The sequence below is a fragment of the Botryllus schlosseri genome, chromosome 1, assembly GCF_051294905.1.
Source record: "Botryllus schlosseri isolate E-star chromosome 1, Bs_hap1, whole genome shotgun sequence".
Lineage (NCBI taxonomy): Eukaryota > Metazoa > Chordata > Ascidiacea > Stolidobranchia > Styelidae > Botryllus > Botryllus schlosseri.
The window spans coordinates 9,034,631-9,053,708 of record NC_137236.1 but is presented as its reverse complement, the minus strand read 5'-3'; the positions used below and the strand labels follow the sequence as shown (position 1 = coordinate 9,053,708).

Below are 19,078 nucleotides of genomic sequence, written 5' to 3'. Positions count from 1 at the left end.
CGAAGTATCTACGTGCTATAGCTGTTGAACCGACTATTTTGAGGGTTCCAATCATCCCATATCGTATACGTGGGCTTTATCGGGTCGTAATCGTCTGTAGCATCATGCAAATGTTTTTGGAAAGTATTTACATAATTATGGCATAATTTTAAAACTTATTTTTAAGGCCTTTGTTTAAAACCGCTGACTATGGTGGGAATTTACAAAAGTGAAAATCGATGGTCGATTCCAGCTGATTTCTGACTATTAAGTGCGACACCCTAATCCTATGCTTATGTAGTATCAGGGTTACCTATCTCAGTATTTGCATATGATTGTGAATGAGTGTTGATTATGTTTTATTTGCGTGTACTTAAAACAGCGATTGCATTGAGCAAGGCTACTCAAGTACTGAGCTCAACAATTGTGTGAGATTCACGAAAGCATGATTCCAACATATAGTAAGGTGAATTTTCAAGTAGCCGTTTTCAGCTTAGAGAATCGCGCGAATAGAGGTCACGCCACCTGATTTCGCCCACTTACAAAAAATTGCAAGTTAGCGAATCACTGTAATGTACATAATATTATAAAACCAAACGTCATACGTGCGAGGTATATCAGTAAAAGTGGGGCAGCTTGTGTTGCATCTCAATCTCCATCTCCGAAAAGCTTTTAACGAATAAATTAACAATATGAAGTTATCGTTTCGCGTTATCTCCATAATTGGAGCATGTGATCAATGAGCATTCGCAATGTGCGTATTCGAGCATGTGGTGTCGAGGATAACATTCATTGTCAGATTCTCAGGTCTAGAGAATATGCTGAAACCTTGTAAAACATCTTTTCAAGTAATTAATCCACATTTACTAAATTGCTGTCTTTGAATGAGTGCTGAGAGCAGATATCCGTTGGAAAATTGGTTTCGTCAGCCCACTCGCAATGTCGCAAGGCCTCTATTGCCCCTGATAGATCGCGTTGCTCCAGGCACCCATCCAACAACAACGAAATATGTCGGACTGCCTGCGATTCAAAATGGATTGAACAACAACGAAATATGTCGGACTGCCTGCGATTCAAAATGGATTGACTGTTGTATTTACAACGGGCTTTTGATTTTCAGTTCACGACTCGAGAAGCATTTTCTCCTTTACTATATCGCAAGACGTTTTAAAACCACTGATAGGCGATGCCGTGATATTACTGTCCAGCTGAACTAGCAAGCGGTTGGTAAGATTACTCGATAATACAACGAACGATGGAGGTCGGAGAGCTATCGCATTCTGACGAATACAGGCGCAACTAAAATGATTATGTGTAGCACAAGTAGTTATAGCGAATATGTAGTGTACAGTGTACATTGTTTAGAACAGTCACGTATTCAATCTAGTGTTGCTTTTCAGAAGCTATTAGTAAATATATCATCTATATCTACTCTTACGCGGATATGTATCCGAGACAGGCAGGATATCCTACACAGCCGCCGCCGCCGTCGGCTGCTGTTGGCGTTGATGAAAAGCAACAGCCTGTGTTCGCACCTACGCAACCAATTACTACAACAGTACCGTTTCAAGCCTATGCCATGTACGATGAAGGTAACGAACGCTCAAGCAGCAGACCTATTTCAATGCCTAGTGCCACGACTGAGACAGTTCATACATGTGATTGCTACCTTTTGCATGAGTGCAGTGTTGATGCAATTAACTCTGCTTCAAACGCCCATGCGTCTATTTTTGTGATATCGTTTCCGTGGTATAATCAGCATGAATAGCAAGCAAAACAGTGTCGTCAATCCTTCAATGGAGGTAGTAAGAGCTGACGCATACATCGCAGTTTATTTTGACGGCCGATTGATTGCTTTCAATACGGGCTGGTACGAGCAGCTGAAGCGAAAAGGGCGTGTATCCACGCCCGAGATGCGATCTACGGAATCAGAACCTACCTCAGTAATAGGAAGCCGCGTTCTCGGGTTTTGATTGAATATTTCACCGGACTTGTTAGCGACTGTAATGCATTTCATTATATCCGTGTTTTCTCTATCGAGCCACTTTGAGCTAATCATTATCATCAATCGGCATTTTACTTTCCCCAATTCACACTGGTTTAGCTCTTTTGTTAACTTCGTGAAAGATACCGTTTTGATTGATTCGTGGGTGTAGGTGTCATAAATCTTACACGCCTACGTGTTCACCTTCCAACGTTCCTATGTGCAATATGCATACGCTCCTTGGTACTGTATTGGTACTTATTTTAGTTTGTCAATTATCATTGAGATTACAATGAGTTTGGTATAGACCGCTGTAAAATTAACCTTTACCTTTAGGGTGTTTGAGGTGTGTGTTTCCACCCGTGTACCACCCCTGATACACGGGTGTGAATATACACTCAAGGCACACGAAACCAGAACCTAACTCATATTTATATCACGGTATAATTCGAGTACAACAATTTTATCCAAATTATGCAATATGCACGTAGGAATGCACGAAGGTATGCACGTAGGGTTTATGATCGTGACATAATTATGAGTTAAGTTCTGTTTTCGTGTATCACCCTTTTTGGTGCTTTGAGTGTGAGTACACCTCCTTTTCGCTAAGAGTGTGTACGATTCCGTAACTGCAACGGCAGTATGCAAAAAATACGTGTCGGGCCTCGGTGAGCTTTCGCTCCTTCTGAATTACTAGCAGAGATAGGGATTTCCAAGACTTGTGAGAACGACTTGAAATGGAAATAGGAAATCAATTTCGTAATTGTACTCCGGTAAGATGTTTCAATAGGTCCCTGAGCATGCGACATAATAACATTCGACACTTCAGCGTGCGACATTTCGGTATGCGACAGATGAGCATGTGGGTAAAATTTTGGGTCGGGGCTGAGAGAGATATGGTATTCTTTTTCGCCTGCACCATCGAGATGCTTTGACGACGGAGATTCGATACGACCTTCATAGCAAGGTCATCTAGTCTGCACCCCCGGTTTTTTCTCCTCCATGCTATCCGTGATTGCTGAGCGCCTAGCAGGATAATCGCGGATACCAGTTTTCGAGTCTTTGGTCTGACCCGGCCGGAGATCGAACCCACGACCTACCGATCGAGAAGCCGGACGCACAACCATTACACTATCTCGCTCGGATGGTAATGGTTTAGACTAGACCCTTGCAAAGTAGCTATACTGAGCGGCCCGCGTGCCCGTTGCTTGGAATTCAAAACATAAAACCTACTTTTGAATATTGCTGCGTGGAATAAAACCATAGGCTGTATAAACTAAACCGGAACGGAAATTGGTTTACTTTAAATCCTATTAATTAATAAGTCGAGATTACGCTGACTATAGTGACTACGTCCCTCGCAGGCTCGCATATATTCCAGATTCAAAATAAAGCCAATGTAGCCAAGGTTGTCGCAACAATCAAAGTCGCCGACAAGATAGCGTACTGGTGAAGCGTCCGGCTTTTTCACCAATAGGACAAAAATAAACTGCGTCCTTTCCTATGATTATGTAAGTGTTGATTTCAGGGTTATGGCTGAGGTTAGGGTAAGTTTTGGGGTTGTGAAACCACATACCAAAGTGACGCATGGTGAAGTGTCGCATGTTGATCTGTCGTTGTTCAATGTGTCGCATGCTCACGTGTCGGGCAACCGTTTTAAAAAGAGGATTTGTGCGACTGATCACATACGCAGTTGATCAAAGGTCGCTACTTTCGAAATTACAGGGTGCATTTTCACGACTATCCCGTGATAACCAATTAACAATTATACAACAAATGGGTGCATTTTCGAAAATATATTTACATATATAGCCTATATAGTATATAGATACCGTGATACGAGGCTGAACGTTTCGCACAGTTCTGAAAATTTCCAGTTCTAAAAATTTCACATATGAAAGTGATGTTAACAGTAAGTATGACGTAAACCAAATGCAGTGAGTCGTTCCATCTCGCTGTGTTCAGACCATTTAGAACACTATGCTTTCACCCCTATTGGGTGGCTTGGAGCCCAGATTAGGAAGCCTGCCCTGCACAAACGCTTTTCTCGCTTGTAACGCGGTCTTGGGAACACAACACCATGCACGAAATACACTATTGGCAGGCCGTGCTATTTTTAGCATATGCCCAAAATTCGTTATTTTGGACATTTTCAAATTTTAATTTTTGGCAGTTTTGGCATCTGGCTCCAGTAACGCCAAAAATAACACGCCGTGGCTATGGTGCAAGGAAGCAAAGCAAACTGGCTTACTCCGAATAAGTCGAAGTGCCTCGTTACTGGAGCTGAGCAGAATGATTCGAGTATACTCGGAATCTGAATCCAGTATCAATTTTAACGAGTCGAGTAGTAAAAGATGATATTTCCGACTACTGAAATGATACCGGTACGCTCCTCGCTACTGAACGTTAATTTATCAACATGAAATATAGTTTCGATGCTCTTTGCCACTGCAGTGATTAGCCGTATCGCAGCATACTAAACATAGTCCAAAGCTACGTACGTTACTGGAAATAAAACATTTCTAAAGTCATGATCATCCCACAGCAATGTCACAAAGTACAATGAGATCGGCATGGCCAAAAAAATATTAAAGTATCTTTAATATGATGGATAAGAGGCATTATATTCTTTGTGGTGACATAAAAGGTACATATTTGAATTTTGACATATTACGTTCTTTTAGGACGTCATACAGAGTAATACTTGAATACTCGACTCGAAGCATAAAACGTGATTCAGAATCGAATCACTCAGGTATCCGATTTTGCCCAGCCCTACTTGTCACTGACCATCTCCGGTCACCAGTTCACGGACGGTGTCGAGTGATACCATGTTTATTAAACGATATATGAAACAACCTAAAATTAGGCTACATCCATACGTTTTTTTACTTTTTACTCCATTTCAGATCAAGCTTTGATGAGACGCAACGGAATAAAGATGATAATTATATACGTGGTGGGAATTATTAGTTTCACGGTGGGCCTTCCATTGCTCATCAACGGCATAGTGCAAACGGCGGTCGGGACATTCACAGGCGCCATTTCCATTGTATTCATAACTGTCGGGGCAGTTGCTATGCTGCTGGCCGTGTGCATGATAGTTATCGGTCTCGTGATGTTTGGAAAAATTCGGAAGATGGAGGCAGAAATCAAACGCAAACGAGAAGAAAGAATGCGGGCGCAGCAGGCGATCCAATATCAAGCAGCGTATGGAAACTCCTAACTATACGTCGTCCGCAAGGACACTTCTTATACTGAGTATGCACATCATGCTGACAACGTAGTGAAAATGGTAAACGTGCCTCAATATCGCCCACGCAGTTACATTTAAAGTCACCGTTACCAGTGGCCAAGATTGAACAATGATACCGTGTTGTAACCTCGTTGCTGAACGTATTTGTAACTTGGAATAGATAGCCACTGAGACTTCGTGCCGGGTGGAGGGAGAAATGTAGATACGACTACAATTTGGATCGCCCACATGACGCAAATTCACTTTAATTACACTACTTCTTTCTGCTGGATGTATTTGTTTACCCACGGATTCTGTTTTCGAGCATTTTTGGTTGTATTTCGGCCTAATTGTTCGCAATAGTGCCTCTAACTTTACATTGTACCTTTCGTGGTACAAAATTTTAATAAGAATTTCTTTATTATATTCATAATAAAAATATATTAAAATCATAACCTCTTTAAAATGAATAAAAAAAAATTCTCATGACACACGCGTGGTTGGTGGGTTATTATTAAAGGAGGATTCGAGATTCGACAGATGAAAAAGTGTGAGGCATCTCCCCTATATGGAAAATCACTCGCCACCATGATCACAATCCCAACTATGCAGAAAACTTGTTAGCCGTCAAGCAGAGGCTGCCGGACTCGTCACGTGCCTAGTGCGATTTTCAAGTTGATTCCTTCTATTAAATACGAGAAGACGAAGTACGCTCAGCAATGGTGACGTCGCTGTATCAGAAAAGTATGACTGACTTATAGGATAACCTGGATTTATCGAGTTTGCAGTACAGATAGTTTTCCTTCGACTGTATAGGAATTCGAAACCCCCGCGGGACACCTTCGTTGTGAAACTATTCCAGGGTAGACTTCAAGTTCTACTCACAATGCAACAAGAACTCTCGGTGCTAGACAACAATAATTACTGGTAAGCGCACTCGTGAACTCTATACGATTACTCGTGCTAACTGCCAGATATAGAAGCTTCAAGTTGAATAAATACTCCATTACCAACATGTTGTTTGATGAAATGGAAGTAGCAAACTAACAACACTGAATATTTCATCAGCATTAGAATCAATCCAACAGCTATCTATGTATCTAACGATGAAATGCTTCCATGACCCAAGATCGCTAACGGTTTTGGCGTACGAGTTAAAACGGTACTGCGCTAGACATCTTAGACCAGCGGTTCTCAACCTTTTTTGACATGCGCCCCCATTGGCGATGGTCAAAATAATCTCGCCCCCTGACCCCCTTTACATTTATCGTCATGTCAAAAAGAGCACATCATCTAATATCGAGGTGGGCAACCTTCCTGCTAATCATGGCAGCATTTCGATTATTATGTAGCCTATAAGGCCGCATTCCAGTGCATAGCCACAATGAACGATCTAGACGCAAAATACCTATGGTAAACTGTCCATATTCATTCCCGGTGAAGTCCGGAATATTCTACTTTTCACAACGGCCTATTGTACGCACCGAAATCGAGAGTGGCAATGTTCTGAATATTTGCTATGAGTGCATATTGTCGCGCCAAGCGCGAAAATTTTTCAGAGCCGCGAATGAATTGTTATTTCTTGTGGATTCCCATTTCTGCTCCAATTAAAAAGGGCGCTACTGCACGAAAATCGAAAAATGAAGTCTTGTTGAATTGCGCGGAGCGCGAAGAAAATTTCAAGAATAATGAAAAATTCGAGAGTGAATTCGTAATCGCAATTTGCATGTCTGCGGCTGCCAACACATACCAATTGAATTAGGCGTCGACGGTCGCACAAATTCCCTTCTACGGCCGTATGCGGCCGTACGGTCTGCCCACCGCTGATCTAATAGTATACATAAGGGATATCTTACGCCAGTTTTGAATCCGCATTCCAGTTGTTTAGTCTTTTACATTGCTGACAAACCTCCCCAAACTTGTTTGAAGATAACAAAAAAAAACATTGAAAAGGATATCAATTAATTTCAAGGTAGGTTGCACTGAGAATAATCCTGATACTGGTAGTGACTACAAAGAGCACGGCGTCGTTCTGTCCTGCCATGCTAAATTTGATCAGGTTTGGAAATGAATTAAATTGTGTTGATTTATAGCCAAATTGAGGGCGAAACCGGGCAACCTATATTGCATCTAAGTCTGTCTTAGGCAGTGCAGTTCGCCAACTATCAACAACAGCTACCTAGCGCACGGAGATTTAGGCTAATGCCAAAGCTATAAAGTAATGAATGACTTGCACGTAGGAATTTCACTAAATCTTCAAAGAATATCAAAAATTTGCTGAAATGAAGTTGAAGTCAGCCTATACTCCGTCGAGCGCGACTGCTGGAGTTTGAGTTTGGCAAGCTTTCTAGACTACGAATTAAGTTTAATCTTCAATAATCGTATCTTCAGAATGGTTGTGAAACACATATTTAGTCACAATTTATACGGACATTGACAAAATTGACAAAAATTTCTCGCGCCCCCCTGAGAGCCTCTCGCGCCCCCCTGAGAGCCTCCCGCGCCCCCCAGGTTGAGAACGTCTGTCTTAGACTGTACTTTGCATATCAGTGAACGTCATTGATAGACTATATTTGTTAAGCCCGTTCTCGGGGTGTCGAACGACTATTTTACCAGGATTAGTAGAAACTGAACAGTATTTCCTTATCTGTATGTTTCGATTAAATTATTGCACGGTATGAGCCTATTATCATTATCAATAGGAGGGTGTTCTTTCTATGCATATATTTGATCGCTAGCTCATTTTTTGGTTACTCTGAGAAAGATCTATACGGTTCTGATCAATTCCTGGTGTGAATCATAAATTCTGTACGCGCCTGCGGGCATACCTTCCAACGCCCTAATGCTCCTACGTTCCTTTCTAATCCATTTGTGCTTGTCCAAGATCAGCGGTGGACAAACTACGGCCCGCGGCTTTTTCTCTACTTATATTTTAACATGATAATGATAAGTTACACTCTTACCATATAGTATTTTTCCACCTCATTGATGGCACAATAGCCCGACCTCGGGGCTCGCGCATTTTGAAAGGATTCACTTGCTAAACGTCACAGACAGAGAAACGTAAATGACTTAACTTGGACCACGAGTGCGATTTTAGATTGGCAACACGAGCAAATTTATTACTTTTAGTGCTGTACTAACAAAACCGACAGGCGAGCGTGTTAGATAGATTCGTTCTTTGTATGTTTAGAAATATTTATATTTATATTGTAGAAACGTATTTGAAGGTAGCATGGTTATGATGCTGTCAGCATTCTGTGTCCCGGAGGTAAACCAAAAGTACAATAAACAAATCTATGACCAGTTCGCTGCTCACAGACTCAAATTTATGTCCAGTTCTAAGAGTTGTTACAGCCGACGTTCATCCCTAATTTTGACAATGAGGACTACTAGCTTATAAATCATCGTCAATGTTTCTGACGCGTGTACGTTATCATCAACCCAATGTTTTTTTTAATATACAAGTAGATATATATTATTTCCATGCCGTCGGTCGCTATATAATGAAATGACAATGTTGAATTTTGGCTCAGTATCACAATTTTATATAGGAAAGGACGTAGTTTATTTTTGTCCTTGATGTTTTTGCGGCATACACCGACGCTTGATACACATACATACGATCTGAGCGTATGCATACCATGAGTGCATGATGTGCCAATGCCGCTGGACAAGGAAGTGCAGATATAGCCTTTACGGCTTTCCAAGTCATGCACCACCCCTCCATGCGATCTCAGTAATTCATCAGCGCCAAGCAGGGAAGCCATGGATACCAGTGTTACTAATCAGGTCTTTGGTCTGACCCGGCCGGGGATCAAACCCACGACCTAACGATCAAGAAGCCGGACGCTTGACCATTACGCTATCTTGTCGGATACGGCCCGCAGTGTGGCCCGCGAATGGATTCAAATGTTGAATGCGGCTCGCGAGCTAAAAAGTTTGCCCAGCCCTGTTGTAGTTTGACAAGTTTCATTTTGATCAAAATGTTGTTTTAATCAAACCGGCTTATCGTTTTAAGGTATGCTTTATTCTCGTGTACCACCTTTTGGGTGTAAATATACAGAATATTCTCGATAAGGGTGTAAGGTGTTCTCTTTTGGTTATGGAGCAAACTCGCGTGATATTGATGATGGCACCGCCATTAAAACATATTCCTGTAGCTGTGATCATCTGTAAATAATCTTAGTCGGAAGCACCTCTAGAGGGGCAAGTTCAACGGCTCCTTTAGAAGCAACTGACTCGGTCGGTGGTGGCACCTTTCGTGATGAATGCGTTGTACGAACACTCATAACCTTGTTCGAATTCGATTGATTTGGCTGCATCTTATCAGACGCCTTCCAACCAGTTACACTTGTTGGAATTGGTGTAATCGATAGTTGGTCTTGCTCAATTACAAAAGTTGCTATAGTTCATCATCTGCAAGACCAACCTTATATGAGCTGTAACTAGAAAATGGTGACCTGATGGTTCAGAGTAGAGTCACACTCGTAAAGCTGCAATCTGCAACCCAAATGATGGGAGGCAACATCAAAAAGGCCCCGACATAATGTCGCAAATCGACGTGAAATAGCGTATTCTCTGGTATATTTGTTCAATTCGGAATTTTATCTTTGTGTTGCGCAAGAATTGATGTCTCGATAATTTAACTTTCTCGCCTGATTACCGCCTCCTCAAAAACTTACTCATTAACCTTGTTATGATATAAGGGTCTCCCCTCTTCATATAGCTAAAGGCGATCGGGATGATCCAGTTTCTAAAAAATGCTGTATGTCATTATTTGTTGTTACGCCAAATGATATAACGTTGATAGACATTCCCCGATAATATTTCCAATACTTAGCTAGAAAATACCACACTGCTACAAAATCATACTCTTTGTAAGGTAGTATTACCTTGAGTGAGTTTTCTCTGGTGATTTCAAGGTATTCAATATATGTCATAATAGTTGGTTAGGAAACAATAATGGCATTCGGCATACTACTACTACTACAGGTAAATCTCGAGAAACTGTGTTTGCAAATTTCGATTTGTGCGAATTGATTATCCCAACGCAGCGATTTCCGGGAAATCGCCAATGACAGCCTTCAAATTTGCAATTGAATCTTCGGGAGTATCATGTAAAAAGGAAAGGGCGTTGTTTATTTTGGTCACACCGACTCATGATATAGAGATATACACATACACACGATCCGTGCATATGCATACCATGAGTGCATGATGTGCATATGCCGCTGGACATGGAAGGTGTATATATAGCTGTTACGGCTTTCTCAGTCTTAGACCACCCTCCCATGCTATCCCAGTAATTCATGAGCACTAAGCCGGGAAGTCACGGATACCAGTATTACTAATCAGGTCTTTGGTCTGACCCGGCCGGGGATCGAACCCGCGACTTACGGATCAAGAAGCCAGATGCTTCACCATTACGCTATTTCGTTGGTATATATAACTAAGGAAAGGAGTAACATCCCTCCCAATGACAATTTCACTCAGGAGAACGATGCAAGTATTGGCTATATCTAAATATTAGCTTACTTTATACTTCCTAACATATCTGGTAAAATTTGAGCGCGGCTTGCCTAAAAAGCCGTTGAAGTATTCTAAATCAATACCACCTGAGTAATGTACGAACGTACAACTAACCAACATTAGCACAAGTATATATCTATGACGAATATGGTGATTTATATTTTGGTCGTTATGCGCGACCAAGGCCGGTTTCATCATCGTCGGTGTTGCTACGTGTATTCTTCAAGGCGCTAACCTTGAACAATCTCGAAGCAGGCCGTTGTCGGTCCTCATCACTAGTACTCATGTTTAAGAAAATGAACTGTCAACTATTCAGAGTTAGATCGTCACTTCTGTTTTGAATGTAATTGCATAGCATTGTGGTAAACAAGGTCGACGTACAGCAAAAATTAAGTAAATCCTTAGCATGGCATAGTCCGCTGAAGACACGCAACATACAGAGCGATGTATGAACAAACAAAAGAACGGTGAAACGACCAAGCACGCTCTCTCAATCTGTCATTATCATAACCTAATGCGAAATGTAGCGGTGTTCGACCTTGATCTTTCATGTTTTAGGTCCCTCCCTATTTCCATTCTCTTCCCTGAATTCGTCCTTGATCGGAGCCTTTCTTGTAAGTCCGATGTAAGCTCAGCGACTTACGCGATTAGAATCTTGGATACCTAGGACGCTCAGAACGCGATACTGCCAAGAATAAAACCGGGGCATCCATTTGTCAATGTCAATGGAACGCCAACTCAGCCACATATAGTAGAATTTTAGAAGCTGGCAACTAAACAAAAGGTCTTCACCCGTGTAAATGGGTCGTGATTTGAAGATGTGGCCCAAAATGTTTACCTTTCTTCTAGTCACCGCCATCATAGAACCTCGGGCCGAACAATCAAATGATGCAATTAGACTACCCCTTTCTTTTCTTAATCATCATCTCGCCAAATCTTGGACTTTAGGTATTGCTGAAACTGCTCATTATGATTCCTGAGAAGCCAATCTATAGCATGACCCTCTTTCGTTCCTGATTGGACTATTTACGGGGAACGGATGGCTCACAGGAGCCGATATAAACCTCCGACACGCACGGAGGGATTATGCAGACGATCTTAATAGGACGTGAACCTGCAATCCGTCATTGCGGCGGCGCAACGTAATAGTACTCTATCTCGGCGCCCAGGATACTCGAAGTGCTAGATTGCCACGAATTATTCTCCCTCTCAAAGATGGTTCTGTAACGTTTACTTGACATCATCAGATTTTCGTAAGTATTCAACAGGCTCAAATGACAATCTGCAGATGCTCCCCTTCTGTCACATCATTGGGCAGAACATGGCCCATGACAAGTAATACACTTATCCAAGATCACACGGAACATGTTTTTCAATGCCAGTCCACACACAAATATATTTTTTCATATTCAAAATGAATTCCTTTTACGACACGAAAACTCGGTACTCCATGCATGTAGACGTACTTAAAATTGAATGTGGGATTACAAGAGGCATTGCAGTACTCCGGCCGGAAAAGTGACCGACAATTTCGCGCCTGATCAAACGATAAATGTGCGTGACGGGGAAGCCATATTTGCACCCATAGTTGCACAGAACGTATCACCCGAGGTAAAGCACTTTTTATTTTTGAATACTACTTAAATATGCGATGTTCAAGAATAACTTTTGTTCTGATAGTTTACTGACTGGTCGATAAAATTATTGGGTTCCCTAAACAAAACGCCACACATCAGCTTTGACCAATTTCAACGTGGCGAAGCTTTGCTAATGATAAAACTGGAAGGGGGCAATTTATTATTATAGATCGAATTTCTCGCCGCAATTCTAAGTTATCTACTACAATAGTTTGAAGCCAAATCTAATGGGCAACGGTTTCTGCAAAACCCAAGAATTTCACTAACTTGACAATGAGATTTAGAATATTTTAGTTATTATTGATCAACCACACGATGGCGAGTTAAACTCGCATCATTCAATCCGCTGCGTCTTCTTGTACAGGGGTCGATGCGCTGGCGTCGTCATCACCGCCGGAATCCTTCCTGTCATTCTTCCCAGCTGGAACATCTAGCACACTTGTCGATACTCTCACGAGCCACAGACTACTACAGGCGAAGAAACAAAGAAGCAAGATCATGCTGGAAATCGTCGCGTAAATGCTGACCGTTCGTATGTCGGCGTCCGGCAGCACTGCCGCGCCGGTGGCAATGAGTACCAAAACGGTGCACGTGACGCAAGCTGCGACCACCACCGTATAGATCATCGCCTTCTTCCGGCACACCGTTCGCCTTGCGAGATGGCGGTGGATCCTTTTAGATTGCTGACCTATTGAGATTGAAGTGCTATCATGAGTTTGTCGTTACCGCAATAGGGAACGTTTGGTGGACAATGTCCACTGGACATGGGATCAATAGATGGAAAATGCAAACACTTCTGGTTCGCAAGCATTCAACAACGGCAAAGCAATTAGTCATTCGATTTAATCATTAGCAACCCTAAATTCTTATCCTGGAGTGCCAGCCTTATCAAAAGATTGCTTCTTCAATCACAAATGACCTGTGGATTATTGAGACATTCACCTACGCGCCATTTCTTGCGAAGTTTTAGGCATAAAGTTACATCATGACATTTAGATTCAATCTCGAAGATAATGCATTTTCTGATACATACGTATCGCCCACACCCCGACTTGAGAGGAGAAAAAACGGGGGTGCAGACTAGATGACCTTACTATAAAGGCCGTATCGCATCTCCGTCGTCAAAGCATCTCGATGGTGCACGCGAAAAAGAATACCATATCTCTTTCTCTCTCTCTGAGACATCATTCGATCGTTTGCGAATAGGGACGCCAGGCGTCGAAGAGACGCATTATAAAAAAAAATTATCCAATAATAATGCGAATATGGCATTGTGACTAAGTCGGACGATGAGCATACATATACCTAGGGCATTTATTTATGTTCCGTAACGCTTATATCAGTATTTGTCAGCCTGAAGGTTATCACTTTCCCCCCGACAGTGTCGACCTATTTTTCGTGTCTAAATAGGTCACTGGCGTTTAATTATGCAAAACAATAACCAAAAGCCCCGAAACCATTTAAAAACATCAATAGAAATCAACCAGTGTTCATCTCTGCCCCTGTTTCAGCATAGAACAAATGGTATTTGGTGTAAGCCACAGAATGTCCTATGACGAGACGAATCGACTGTCCTAGAACCGATGCGTATGTATTCATATTGTGAAGTAACACGCACTTCAAGTTTCGTGTTAGTAAGCAGTCTCCATTCTTCTGGTTGTCTATAATAGACAATGCAAAAGTATCCCTTTGTATCATGGCAATAAAACAAAAGAAAAACAGTTCAGAAACAGCTTTCCTCCATTCGGATAAAATGTGACAGTATATGGAAACTGGAGAAAAAGAATTAGCATGAAAAGTAAAGGCGGAGATTAATGATGACAAATTCTTTCAAGTTATCATAATAATCACTTTTTTATTTGGAGAAGCAGACATCCTGTTTCTTTTAATGTTTAAACAAGCTGAACGGGCCACATATTTGGGTCATGTGCCGCAGTGAACAATTCTCTTCTTCATGATATACCAACAATACAATGTTTATTGTTTGCAACCATTACCGTGTTACAAATGAGCAGTGCGCTGTCAAAAATGCATTGACCGGTTAAGTCTGCAGGACAGATATGTAAAGATAGAGAACGTAGGGAACTAAATTAGGTACGGATCTATCATAATATTTAAACTAAGAATGGGATATCAAGTTGATAACTGCTACCGACTAAAAATAGTTGCATCCACATATATATTATGGCTCCAAAAAGGTCCTGATCGAAAGAATATAGAGAACCATTGGATTGAAGGTCATCGAAAACTCAGTTATTTTGTTCTACAACAACCAAGGTTTCATCATTACAAATCATTTCAATAACAATACTTGAACTGTTGCTAACGAATGCCGAAATTTGATTAATTTATGAAAATGAGAAAACTACATACAAAACCCTGGTTTCATGACACATGATTACAATAACAATATTTGATCTGTTGCTGGTGTATGCTAACCGCAAACCGTGATGTTACTAACGAAAGCCGAAATTCGATTAATTTATAGATAAGAGACGATTTCATACAGAAAAAATCTGGCGCGATAGAGAAATTCTGAGCACAGAATCGGATTCAGCAACCTTAAATTAGCCTAAATAAATCAATGAAATTTTTATCGCAAAAAGTTTTTCGAAAGGTGTAGACCAGTGTTATTGATGTTCGTCTAGTGGAGCACGGGAATAAACAACGCCAAATTGGCTAACAAGTTGATCCTTGACTAGTTTTCTGGTTTACTGCCCTAGGGAAAACTCACGTGATATTGGTGTTGGCGCTGCCATAGAAGCATATTCATCTAGTTGCGCTCTTCTATATATAATTCTGGTCGGTAGCAACTCTCCGGAGATCTGTGGACCGACTCCTCCAGCGGTGACCGCATGCAATACTGATTCGCGCGGTATTTCGCAGTCTTGTGCTGATTTACTTGTCTCACCGCATGCAACGCTTTCCTGTATCTTATCCGACTCCTTCTGATTAGTTCTAGTGGCACCCGAAGAAGTTGATGGTTGCTCTTTGTCAATCCCCATGGTCGCTGCGTCTTTCGCATTTTCATTATCTGCAAGATTAGGTTTGAGCTGTTCCGAAAAATTGATGTAGTTTGATGTAGTTTTGACATTACCTAAGTACCAATGTTGACTAATTTGGCAACCTAAATTATAAATTCTTAATTTCCCAATAGTAACATATTCACCCAAAGCTTGTGTTAATCACGTAATTCACTGCTTTCACTTTATAAATTATTAGAAATAGATGCACCGCCAAGTATAGTGCAAACTTTTGACTTAGCTCGCCAACATTTTCCGGCCTGTTATTCTCATAAAATTATTGCCCATCTGGATTTCATTCTCCTAGTCAACACAATAATTTTTATTTTATCGGAAATATCGGAAATTGAATCGATATTTCAAAAAATGGGATTTCTAGTTTGAAATGGGAGATGACGATCCAAAAAAGCTACGCCACTATTAGCAGTGATGGAACTGAGCGAGCAATGGCTGCACAAACATCAATCAATAAAAAAACGGCATCTCAATTCGCCCAAAACCACGACACGTGTTTTCTATTTGTTCGGCAACTAATTTTTTCAAATGTGCCACGCGCTAGAACTATAGAATTTTTGAAATCTGCAACTAGAACTAGAACTACAACTACTCAATTTTCAAAATCAGCAACCAGAACTAGAAGTAGAACTTCTCAAAAACCGTTGGTTAGTTGACAATCAACTAACTAAATGTTTGTTTTGTACAAGTCTGCATGTTTCGTATGCTGCGATACGACTAATCGAGGTTTCAACCGCGGTAAATAGTATAGAAAGTTTCATTCACATTTATAAATTAAATAATAGTGCCAATGCGCCAGTGTTTCGATCAAGTCACATCCTTCGAGTTGCGAGTCATTTAGAGTTATGACACATGTTGACTCGAGTCAAGTCAAGTCACTCAAATTTTGGAAGTGACTCGAGTCAAGTCAAATCACGAGTCAGGTTACCTCTCGGAGTAAGAGGCATGATTACGTCATTACATTTTGCTAGCTGTCTGTAATACAGATTGAGTGGCCATTGGTCACCGATTCTGAACCGATGAACGAATACAGAGTTGAATATAAACCCAAGAAGGAGCTGTATCGCTCACATATACGTAACCTCAGTTTATAGGTACCAACCAAAATAGAGAATAGAGAAACGAATTTATAAGATGCAATACATTACCCTTTACCCATTTACATATTGCTATGATATGATACAACTCGAGCCTGCGCCAATGGTTGAGGAGTATATAAGCTATATTCGAATTCAAATTCAATAAAACAAGACGTTAGATTAAGGTAAGAGCTGAGAACAGAAATGGATATTTTTCTATTAAATTACTTTACCACTAGTTTAGGACAACGTAAGCTGTAAGCTTTGATCACTCCGTTTGTGAAGGCTCAGTAAAACGCACGACCATTGAATGATTGGTCGCTCTCACGGGTTACACTTACACCTGCGTTTCGCGAACAATCCGAGCACATGATTTTTATCGACAACGATTACTTGAGGACTTTACGAAAAAGGTGACTCGAGTCAATTCATGACTCAGCAGTCATCCCAGCAATGCAAGGCGCACATAATTTCAGCAGAATCCGTTCTCACTGCCCGACTAGAACTATCAAAGGTAATGCTCGATTCGAGTACTGTAATCTTTGTGTCTCTCCCCAATTAGGAAGAATGCTCAGCTCGGATGCTAGTAGTTCTTCATACCCTAACTAGTAGGAGGCATATACTAAGCTTCATCTCGTGTATTTATTACCTCATCCCCTCTTTGTTTTTTAAGATAGGTGTGACCAATTTTACTGTGCCAATATTCAAACATTCATTTGCAATTCCAGTTGAAAAATATCGTCATTAGTGTGGATTACAATCATTTTTTCTACATTCCTCTTGTCATGTGTCTAGAGGGGCTTGCCTCCTGTAATTACCGCGATCCCAAGTCCATACTTATTTACGTAAGAGATACATAGTCCTGTTCTACTGAAAATACTTTCGTCAAGCAATTAGGCCTAGAACAGAACAACTACATCTATCACGAATAGGGTGCTTTGCCCATATGATTTCATGAGCTTACTTTTTTGTTCTTCTTCGACATCATAACCGGTTTCATCATCGTCGGACTTGTCGCGCGTTTCCTTCAGCGATCCATCCTTCGACATACTGGGAGTAGAACGTTGTTGGTCCGCATTACCAGAACTCATTATTTAAAAAGCTATCAACTGTTCAGAACAATATCAACACTTCGGTAATATAGATTAATTCATAGTCGCGCCTTCATCTTGGACATTAGTGGTAGCTTTCGTCAATATTAGGTACGGAGCAATGCAATGAGGAAGTGCTGCACAAGACAACATGTTGCTAGTAGAATGGCGCTTTCAGCTACAACGATACTTGTCAAAGTGAATCCGGATACGGGCTCACTAATTTGCGAAGCTGATTGGTATCTCGTTTTTTCGCTTAGTGGTCTTGTTCATCATTACTTGAAGTCTGATCGGGGTACCGGATCGAATTCTGACTGTGACATATCGCAATAGAATCATCGACTCAAGGAATCATTTCCCAGGTGTTGGAGGTTTATCTAGGCTCCTTCCAGTGACTTCATCCGTGTGTCGTGACTTATAAAAACCTGAAACTGGGCGGTGCTACAAATCGGAAGATATGGAAACACAGTAAAGAATATCGGCCTGGTGTAAATGACCACTGTGATTGACAAACGCCACCAATACCACCACCACCAACAACAACTTCTGGGCCCGTTGTCCAGCCTAGTGAAATAACTATAACAAGTGGCGAGATAGCGCAGTGGAATAATCCGCGACTGCAACACCAATGGGTGCGGGTTTGAGTCCGACCGAGGTCGACTTCAGAATTATGATACCTAAGGGTGGATTGCACGGATGCCGATTGAAAAGTAATCACCGATTGCCTTAATCGGCGATAATTTAATCAGCGAGCAAGGTCACCTGGTGACTCTGTGGTACAGATACGGATTCGCCTGTGAGTTATCTTATCGCGGATTACTGACGCAAATGACGTACGTTAGCAATCAGCTGTTTTCGGTTGGTGGCGATATGAACTGTGTCGTCATAAGGGAGAGATGCGCTCTTCATAGATATGTATGTTTAGTTCAGTGGTTCTTAACCTTGCCCCCAGCGCCCCCCGGGGGGCGCTGGCGATGTTGAAGGGGGGCGGAAACGCTCAGGGGGCGATATGGGGGGCGCTGGGCTCAGGGGGGCGGTATGGGGGGCGCTGGAGAAAAATGGCTTCGCAGTAGATGATGTGGTGATAGGACATATCCTTAATGAGTATTCAGAGCAAATTAACACCGAAAACTTCGTTACATATAACCTTCAAAATACATATAGGTTTAATTGTCCATGGGCGCCTAAATGGCTGACACCGAATGTTCCTGTCTTGGAAATCTGAACCCCAGAAGACGAATTCCATCTGGCAGGGAAAAATTATACGTCAGTGAAGAAATACCAATCTGAAATCGTGTGCGTCTTTTAGTTTAGTACGATTGGGCGACAGGGATATTCCTGTTGGGCGATATCCCCGTTGAGCGATTCTATATTTTTTATATTGCAGACAGGGGGTCACGAAATAACATCATGTAACGAGGTCATACCAACGGGTTCGCCTGCCCGAATATGTTTAATTATTGGTAACGGGCCCTACAGTTTCCAAGAAACCTCACAATGTTC

The 19,078-nt window shown here is 41.5% G+C and overlaps 2 protein-coding genes across 2 annotated transcripts; one reads left to right on the top strand and one right to left on the bottom strand.

Moving 5' to 3' along the window:
• The first annotated feature begins 1,171 nt into the window (after window positions 1-1,171).
• LOC145440688 (uncharacterized) lies at window positions 1,172-5,687 on the top strand. Its single transcript, XM_080318419.1, has 2 exons — window positions 1,172-1,571; window positions 4,873-5,687. The coding sequence occupies exons 1-2, from the start codon at window positions 1,424-1,426 to the stop codon at window positions 5,187-5,189; spliced, it is 465 nt and encodes a 154-aa protein (XP_080174545.1). The 5' UTR covers window positions 1,172-1,423; the 3' UTR covers window positions 5,190-5,687.
• Window positions 5,688-12,074: 6,387 nt separating this feature from the next.
• Window positions 12,075-17,628, bottom strand: LOC145440677 (uncharacterized). The gene is made up of 3 exons (XM_080318407.1): window positions 17,449-17,628; window positions 15,102-15,401; window positions 12,075-13,055 (listed from the first exon to the last, which is right to left on the bottom strand). The coding sequence occupies exons 1-3, from the start codon at window positions 17,573-17,575 to the stop codon at window positions 12,706-12,708; spliced, it is 777 nt and encodes a 258-aa protein (XP_080174533.1). The 5' UTR covers window positions 17,576-17,628; the 3' UTR covers window positions 12,075-12,705.
• Window positions 17,629-19,078: the final 1,450 nt, after the last annotated feature.